Below are 9,068 nucleotides of genomic sequence, written 5' to 3' on the forward strand. Positions count from 1 at the left end.
GTCGGCTTTGTCCATCCCGAGTGTATTAGTCTATTTTGTGTTGCTATAACAGAATACCTGGATCTGGGTGATGTGTAAAGAAAAACAACATTTATTTGCTTACAGTTTCTGAGGCTGGGAAGTCTGAAGTCCATCTGGTGGTGGCAAGAGTGACCCAGGGGTCTCACATTGCAAGATGGTGGAAGACAGCCAGGAAGACAGACTCTCCTCTTCTTATAAAGCCCTCAGTACCATGCCCTTGACAACCATTTTTAACCCATTCACTACTGCACGGTCCTACAATCCAATCACCTCTTCAAGGCTCCATCTTTCAATCACCATAATAGGATTTTCCATCCTCTTAACAGTCACAGTGGGGACCAAGTTTCTAATACATAAAACTTGGGGGACACAATTCAAGCTTCAATGAGTTTTGGGGGGACATAATTCAATCCACTACACCAAGCTTCCCCTGGGTCCTTCCTCCCACCCATGAGGAAAGCTCAGGAGCAGGGGCCGGCAGCCATGGGGTACAGCAAAGTGGCGCCGAGGTGCCGCTGCCTGTTGTCGGGAGCTGGCATTGCACCCTTTTTGAGTAAAGGAAATCCGCCAACTCATTGGAACCCAGAGCCTTAAGTCTAAAGGACAGCTTTTTGTGTGTTTGTGTGTGTGTGCCTTCCACCCCTCTTATTGAGGGCCCTTATTCTGTTAGGATCCTTAGAATCTTCTAGGCTACACAGTTCAAATCCTGGAGATAGACCTCAAAGGGAAAGATGAACTGAAGTGTCTGGCTTAGCTCAAATTCTCACACGGGGTTTGAGAAAGACAGCAGGGGAAGATCGATGAATGAAAGGGGAAGAAAATGAGTGCCTTGTTGTTCCAGGCTTTATACGTGTGGTTATTTTAAAAATCCTTGTTGAAATGAATACCCTAAGAGCCATTTTACAGATTAGAAAACCTGTCCTAAGAAAATGCTAAAGGATAATATTTTAAAGTGTAAAACCATGACTTATACAAATATAAAATAAACACATTTCAAAGATTTTATTTAACTCATTAATTAATGAAGGAACCAGTAAGGTGCAAAACCTGGTTCAAAGGAGAATCGGAAGAACAGACACACGTATAGATAATCAGGAATGCTGAAATGAATTTGCTACTAAGTGCAAAACTGCTCAGTCTCCATGGGGTAATAATTAATTGCATCTTCATTGTACAAAATTTATTTGCATCTCCATGGGCAAGAATCTTTTGTATTGCTATGTTTTCTACAACGCACAGAATTGTCAAATAACTTAAAGGCAAGTAAGAGTTCAGACCCTTCCAGAGTCAGGTAACTCCTGGAAGGGTCCTCTAGACAATCTGTGGTGAAATTAAGTAATGCCTTCAAATTTGCACAACTGCTAAATAGAAGATCTGGAATTAAAACCAAATCTACATGTCTCTGTAAGTTTGGGCTATTTGCTCTGTACCAAGTAGCTTTTGGTCAAGTGATGAGGATTTTCAGCAGAAATCTGTGGTATTGACCACACATCACCCCATTTAGTTAAAAATCTCTGGTCTCAGGAATGTCCATCAGAACCTATAGCAATTTTCCAAAGGACTCCAAATGTCCATCAATCATTTGCCATCTTGAGGGAGTCTCCTCCTCTATAAGTCTTGAAGGGCTTGGAGCCTGGTCCGAGCCCTGGGAAAATGGTAGAAGAGTCTCAACACTCCCACTGCACGCGTGACGTGGAACAGGTGCAGAGACTACGCAGCCCAGGCTCCAGTCAGTTCTTTGCTTTGGCAGTTTCAGGACGCTGGTACAGCCGGATTACACCCTCATCATGTAACCGCTTCCAGACTGCTCTCTCTAACTTGAAGTCATGGTTTATGTAAAAGATCAGTCGTTTCCACGTCTTATCATAATAGTGATCGGAAAAGCGCTCATGGCCCTCAGTGATGAAGCCATAGGCGCTCACCTGTGTAAAGGTTGGAGGAGAAATAGGGCCTGCAGTTGCTGCCTCCCAGGCTTCTTCTCATGGGCTAACTCTGTGGGTGGGGTGGGGGTCGGGAATCCCTTTATCCTGGTTTCATCCCTGGGAGTCTGGGTGCAGGTCCCCGGATGCACAAGCACACATGCATGCACCCACACTCATGCTCACTCCCCCTCCCTGTCAGAGGCATGTACCCAGCTCAGCAGCATCCATTGCTGAGCAGGCCCAGGAATAGCCCCAGAGCTGTTTCTCCAGGTACTCCTGCTCCTGAAGTTGAGCCTTACCTGGTCACAGAGCTGAAGGGCAGTGAGCAGCAGGAAGGCCCCAGTGGTGGGGCGGTATATTCTCCAGTGGGCAGTATCCAGGGTCTTAGATCTCAAAAACCTGTGAAATACCCCATACCCCCAACTGTCAGGAGTCTGCAACGATGAGAGGACGTGGGCCCCCACGTGCATTCTGCTCTCACCTGTTCTTCATGTATCGGAGCAAGTCTGGGTGCAGCAACAGGTATCTGTCCAGTTGCAAGGCTTCCCGAAAAGCTTCCTGGGGCCTGTGCCTGTGATCGGGAATGGGTCACTCAGACTCAGTTCCCTTACCTGCCTGGCGTTGGCCAAATCAAGATCATGGGCATGACTGGTACCCCATCTCCAGGCGATAGCTAAGGCCGTCCCCACCTGTTCGACCCTTTACAGCTGCTCACTACACAGTTCAGCCTGAGGTAAGGGGGTGGGGGAGGGCAAGTGGGTACCTGAACCAGAAAAGGTTCTTTTTCACCAGGGTCTGATTCAGAAGCAGTGCTTCCAGCCACTCATAGTCCCGGGTGCCTTCCAGGAAGTGCAGGTAGTGGACATCCTGAGGACCAAGGACAATGAGTGGTCCAGGAGTACTGCCTTCAGGACCACAGGCTGCGGTGGCCCAGCTCTGCCTGCAGACTGCCCACTTGCTCTTCTCTGGCCTGGTCTGGCTGTCCTCCCTGCTCTTGCCCCTCATGTGAACAGAGCCTGTACCAGCCGCAGCCTCCATCCAGACACAAAACGCTCCTCTCCCTGTCTCACCTGCACGCACCCTTATCCAGAGTCTGTGTGTGGCCAGGCCCGCTCCTCTTTGCTCACCTTCCCCAGAGGCACATGCTGGAAACCTCGATTGCCCAGTATAAGAAGTGACTGGGTCAGGGAGAAGGCGGTAAAGCCATAGAAGGAAGTCCGGGTACCCACATCCTGTTCGTAGCCTTTAATGAGAGCTCCACTCAATCTATACAGAAAGACAAAATCAGACAGGACACTTGAGTGGAGGAGGGGAGGAGCATCGAGGTAGATGGGGGAAGGAGAAACGGGGGAGGCAGCAGTTATATATACACCGAAATTCTCTGGAGAGCCCAGGAATTTCACCTTCCAGATCCAGGCAGGAACCTGCTATCAGTCCTCTCAGAAGAACCCACATCTGCAGGAGAGGGGCTGGAAAGGGAGCTTGGAGTGGGACAACTTACCGGAACACGTAGTCATGACTGTCTATCTCTTGGCCCACGTGGGAGTTGTTCAGGATGCCCCCGTTGCCCACCACAGCACAAGTGATGCACTTGGGGCTTCCAGGAGGGAGGCTGGCCAGGAGCAGCTGCTGCTGGGGCACTGGAGCGAAGCGTGTCACCACGTCCCGCACCACTGGAACAAGGCAGGGTGGGGGACGGGAGGGGGCCTCTGTTCAGAGCCCTGGAAGGGACAGGAATCCAGCCCATCATTTCTCCCAGGTCTGGTGGCCCCCAGGGAAGAGGCAGACCAGAGACAGAAAGCAGCGTCCCTCTGCCCTCTCCTTGTGCACACCCAGCAGACTCCTCCTGGCGTTAGGACTCACAGGAGTAATTGAGCTCCATGAAGCCGAAGGGTGGTGCGAAGTGCTCCAGGCGGTCCCACTCACTCTGGTTGAAGTGCCTGGAGTCCAGGAAGAGGGTGAGGTTGGGCAGAAAGAGATTCTGGAGCCACTGTGACTTGGATGCTTTGACCTTCACAGAGTCAGGGCAGGTCTATGTGCAAGAGGACTAGGTCAGGCAGGCAGAGGCCCAGGAGGGCCATCGACCACAGGCTGGGGTGCAGGGTGCAGGGAGCAGAAAGCGAGCAAGGGTTTGCAAGAAGCACCCTGTGCGTGGGAGTGGTTAAGCCCAGGTGGTTCTTCTTAGGGCTGGAAGACAGTGCAAGTTGTGGAATTGGCTTTGCAGGGAAGACAAGGCATTCCTGGGGATTAGGGCTGGCTGTGGGTGGGGTGTTCTCTGCTGTTATCCTGCGCCCTCCTCCTGACAGAGGATGAAGATTCTGGTGTCACGCCCCAGAGAAGGCCACACCCTCTTACCCCAGACTGATGACTCTCCAGACCTTCCTCGGGACTGCAGGGCAGGCCCCGCCTTGCTCACCTTCCTGTGCTGTGCACACCGAGATTCTGGGGCCTGCCTTCTCCTCCCCCATTTTGGCCACCATAGGAAGGAAGGATGGGACGAGAGCAGCGTAGGGCGCTGGCTGTGCTGCATGACGAGCGTGGGCGGGACAGGATGAGCCTGCTGGGGGTGGGCTGCCTTTCAGGAGGGGCTTCAGAGCAGGAAGGCATAAGGGAGGGGGTAGTGGCAAAAACTCACCGTCTGCGGGCCCCCCACATCCAAGCTGTACTTGTCGTCAAAATCCCAACGAGGCTCGGACTTGAAGTTGGCGGCCCTCAGTCCTTGGCCTCTTCGTGTGGTGGCGCTCTTCAAAGGGGCAGGGGGTGGGGTGACCTGGGCTTGCTTCTCCTTGGGTGGGACAACTGCTGTGGTCGTTGCTTTCTTTCTCGTCCTCGTGGACACTGCTCCGGCGGTGGTCAACATTTGGTCCTGACTTCCTGGCATGAGCGTCTTTGTCGTGGTCGCCGCTCTGCCCTGCTTCTTCACTTCCACGACCCTCGTGGTTGTCAGCTTCCCATCCTGGACTCCCCTTCCTTTGGTTGTCTTCAGGTCTTGACTCTTCAGTGATGGGGCCTCTGGCCCTTCAGAGACTATCCTCGTGTTTTGACCTCTTGGTGACAGTGTGCCCAGCACGGTTTTCTCTTTTTCCTGACTCTTCAGTAAAACCGTGTTTGCTGTGCCAGGCTTCGTGCCCTGCTTCTCCGGCGGTGCCTGGTCGGCCCCTGCTCCTCTGCTCCCTCCAGCACTGTGGGCTGTGGGCTGGGGTTGTGTGTCGAGGACACTGTCCTCTTGCTCTGACTCTACATGGTCAGTTGCCCTCCTTCCCATTGTGGGTGACGCGGACTTCGCCTTTGGTAGTGTCTCTAGAGACCTTTCTTTAATGTTCTGCATATGTTGATACCTAGGGACAGAGACAACTTTTGCTGAAGGCTGAAGATTGTAGAAACAGGTCCGAAGCACAACTAGTATTTATTCTTGTGCCTCAGGCAGGAGGAGATGAAGGGAAGGGGTATCACCATCCACTACCCAAAATTGCACTGCACGGGCCGGCCCGTGCAGTGCAATTTTTTTTTTTTTTTAAAGATGACCGGTAAGGAGATCTTAACCCTTGACTTGGTGTTGTCAGCACCACGCTCAGCCAGTGAGCGAACCAGCCATCCCTATATGGGATCCGAACCCGTGGCCTTGGTGTTATCAGCACCACACTCTCCCAAGTGAGCCACGGGCCGGCCCGTGGCTCACTTGGGAGAGTGTGGTGCTGATAACACCAAGGCCACGGGTTCGGATCCCATATAGGGATGGCTGGTTCGCTCACTGGCTGAGCGTGGTGCTGACAACACCAAGTCAAGGGTTAAGATCTCCTTACCGGTCATCTTTAAAAAAAAAAAAAAATTGCACTGCACCCTTTGGCAATGCATCTGGAAACTCACCTCTGACCAATAAAGAAACCTTGGCAATAGCAAGGAGTTCAGGGAGCTGGAACTAGATGCAAAACCCAGAGCTGAAAAGTTTCCCTAGTGCTGTACCCCAGTGCCCTGTGCTTAGCCCTGGGCCACCAGTGTGCCCTACCATCCCCCATCACTGAGTTCCAAGAATGAGTCTGTGTGACCCTATCACCTAATGTCTGTGTGATTCAGTTGACTTTTTTTTTTTTTAAATGAAGTGTAGGTAGCCAAGGTAACCTTGTTCACAAGGAATTAGGAGGCACATTCATGTAAGTAAGGCCATCAGCTGCCAACCTTGATTTTGAAAGGTCTGCCTTAAAGATTTGCTTCAAACATATCAGGAGTCAAACCCTCCTTAAAAACAAACTCTTGCTTGTTGGCATAGTTAGGAAAAATACGTATGCTCGACAACTATTTGTCGAGAGCTCACTGTATTGGCCACATCACATGTTAGATGCTGGAGATCACAGATGAAAGGTGTGTTTCCCAGCCATAAGCAAGAGGAAGTCTAGGGAGAGACAGTGGGTAAACAAGTACTATAATCACACGGCCTGGGGGATGTGTGAGCCTGGGGGGCACATGAAGGACGTGGCTCTGTCCGCCTCCCCTGGGAGTGAGGAAGGCTTCCCAGAGGAGCTTTTCCTCCGCAGAGGAGTAGGAGTTGGGAGGGGGCAGTTTCCGTCCTAGAAGCATGAGACCCGCGGTGGGCGGGGGCTGTTAAATAACTACAGAACAGTGCAGGGCAGGGGAGGCCCCAACAGGGAGGCAGGGCTGGATGATGATTTGCACTGCACGTGAGATTACGAAGTTAGAGTTTACCATTTTTCCACTTGTTCAGGAGAAGCTATTGAAGCATTTCAAGTGGGAGGTGGCTGGGGCGGGTGGTGCTGAAGGAAGGAAGTGGGTGGGGTGCCGAGCACAATCTGATTCCATCCTGGAATGCTTTTTCTGGTGGTGATAAAAGAGTACTCACCTCTGATCTACTCAACAAAGCAAAAACCTAGCGAACAGCTCGTTACTCAGTGAAGCCTTTTGGTGGATTCACCCCCACTTGTTTCTTACCCCCAACCTCAAGAGGCCTGTGGAAGTTTTCCATCCAAGCTTCTGCAGCACTCTGCTGAGAGGAACTCTGTTGAACAACGTTTTCCCCATCTTGAACGTTTGCTCGGATGGGGCTGCCTGGCTGGCATGCACCTTAATACGTCTGGGATTGGGAGTGATGAGGAGGCAGGGGTGGTCTATCACATTATACGGACAGCACGCATGGAGAGCTGACCAGCTGCTCAGCAGTCACGTGGGCCCTGAACAGCTAAGGCACTCCTCTCTGGAAGCCAATCTAGAGGCAAGAGTGATCCACTGACTCCCTGAAGGGCTATTTTGTGTGCAAATGCTGCAATTGATTGATGACTCCTTTAAGTTTTTCCTTTTTTTAAAATCCAAACCCTTCCCCTGGCTGTTGCTGCCTCTGCCCACCACCACCAGCTGCATCTCCTGCCCTCTTTCTCTCACTGGCCCCAGGGCCTCCTTTACTAAACTAACTTGTCCTGCCTCAAGGGCCTGACCCTAGCTGTCCCCTCCACCTAGAACACTTATTAACCAGATCTTTGCAAGATTTCTCATTCTTCAGGTCTCAGGTCACAGCTCACCTCCTTAGAGGCCTTCTAAGACCATCCCCCTCTGCCCCCATCTTGGATACTTTCTTTCAAGTTCCCCTGCTCTTAACTATTCTTTGAATTTATTACCATCTGAAATGATCTTTGTTTTCCTGTGTATTGTCCATTCCCTGCTCCCCCTTCCCTTCCCAGGCTGTGAACTCTAGGAGAGCAGGAACCATGCATGGTTCCTTGGGTCACTGCTGTGTCCCAAAGCTGAACTAGGGTCTGGCACAGAGAAGGTGAGCAACCTGTGCAAGGTCACACAGCACAGTACTTGGAATAGAGTAATAATTAGAATATTATTTGTTGAATAATGAATTGTTGTCTTATGGTCTTCAGTTTCCTCGTATGCAATATGGGCACAAAATTTGAACTTAACTCTCAGGGTATGACACTTCAGTTCTTAGCATATGACAAGCACTCAAGAAATGGGAACCAGAATATACAGTTTTGTGTCCTTCCAGGGGTCTTATTTTTTCCACTCCCCATGAAGGGTGTGGGGGCTTCAAATTCTCTGCCTTTCCCATTCTGGACCTCAGTTTCCCCATCTGCAAAATCCCCAGCCCTCCATCTTGAGTCTTCTGTGCTAGGTTCCTGGGTTGTTTCAAGGAGTGTAGGGGTCCAGGCCTGGGTCCAGCTTTCGCCTCCCATCCTCTTTTTCAAGGAAGCCCCAGAACAATGAATGGGAGGCTGGACAGTCTGGGCCCCTCCCCAGGTCCCTGCAGAAGGAGGGAGGGTGTGGCCTTCCTGTGGCTGGACAAAGGGCCACTGCCGCCCTGGGTCCTCCAGTGGCCAAAGGGAGGGGCAGAGTCAAGGCTCAGGGAGCTCCCATTTTAGGTTACTCAGTATAGGCCAAACCTGCAGGGCCACCCAAACACTTCTACATACCCCCAGAGCAATATGCAAATGCACATACCCACACAACCAACACAGCACATATATGTACAACTGATGCCTCCGACTTGACAGAAACACACCAATGCATACAACCAACAGAGCAACCTGCCAAAACACACAGCATAATACCATAATATACAATCAACACACCCGACCTCAAGACACACAACCAAAACACCAAATCTGCACAACCAACACACCAAAAAAATAGACCAAGGAGGCAACACATAAAACACTCAGTCATCACACATAACAGAACCACACTCAAGCGACAAACCACAATAATCCCCTTAAAAAACACAACACACAGATACACGCACCCTACACTGTGACACATCAAATACAAAACGCACTTACATTCACACACTACGGCTCACATCAAAACACCAGCCACACCAGGAAGCCCACACCCTTAGAGGAAACAACTAAATGCAAGAGGATAAACCAGCTTCCTCTAGGGACCCCGCCCCACAATGCGCATACCCAACCAACACCCACCTTCACCAGCTCCAAGACCCCATACTCTCCACTTCAGTTTTACAGGAACCCGAGGCCGGCCCGTGGCTCACTTGGGAGAGCGTGGTGCTGACAACACCAAGTCAAGGGTTAAGATCTCTTTACTGGTCATCCTTTTTTTTGTCTTTTTCGTGACCGGTAAGGGGATCACAACCCTTGGTGTGGCGTCGCCCGC

The 9,068-nt window shown here is 51.2% G+C and overlaps 1 protein-coding gene across 1 annotated transcript in view; it reads right to left on the reverse strand.

Annotated features, from left to right (window-relative positions):
- Window positions 1–1,008: 1,008 nt before the first annotated feature.
- The window catches only part of ST6GALNAC1 (ST6 (alpha-N-acetyl-neuraminyl-2,3-beta-galactosyl-1,3)-N-acetylgalactosaminide alpha-2,6-sialyltransferase 1), a 17,950-nt gene continuing 9,890 nt past the window's right edge, over window positions 1,009–9,068 (reverse strand). The window contains exons 2-9 of the mRNA XM_008588890.1: window positions 4,579–5,281; window positions 3,807–3,975; window positions 3,445–3,616; window positions 3,071–3,209; window positions 2,707–2,810; window positions 2,425–2,514; window positions 2,243–2,342; window positions 1,009–1,943 (exon numbers count right to left, since the gene is read on the reverse strand). Coding sequence (XP_008587112.1) covers window positions 1,752–1,943; window positions 2,243–2,342; window positions 2,425–2,514; window positions 2,707–2,810; window positions 3,071–3,209; window positions 3,445–3,616; window positions 3,807–3,975; window positions 4,579–5,281 — 1,669 coding nt within the window. The 3' untranslated portion in view covers window positions 1,009–1,751. The remainder of the gene's footprint in view (window positions 1,944–2,242; window positions 2,343–2,424; window positions 2,515–2,706; window positions 2,811–3,070; window positions 3,210–3,444; window positions 3,617–3,806; window positions 3,976–4,578; window positions 5,282–9,068) is intronic.

Source organism: Galeopterus variegatus, unplaced genomic scaffold (assembly GCF_000696425.1).
Source record: "Galeopterus variegatus unplaced genomic scaffold, G_variegatus-3.0.2 Scaffold5086, whole genome shotgun sequence".
NCBI lineage: Eukaryota > Metazoa > Chordata > Mammalia > Dermoptera > Cynocephalidae > Galeopterus > Galeopterus variegatus.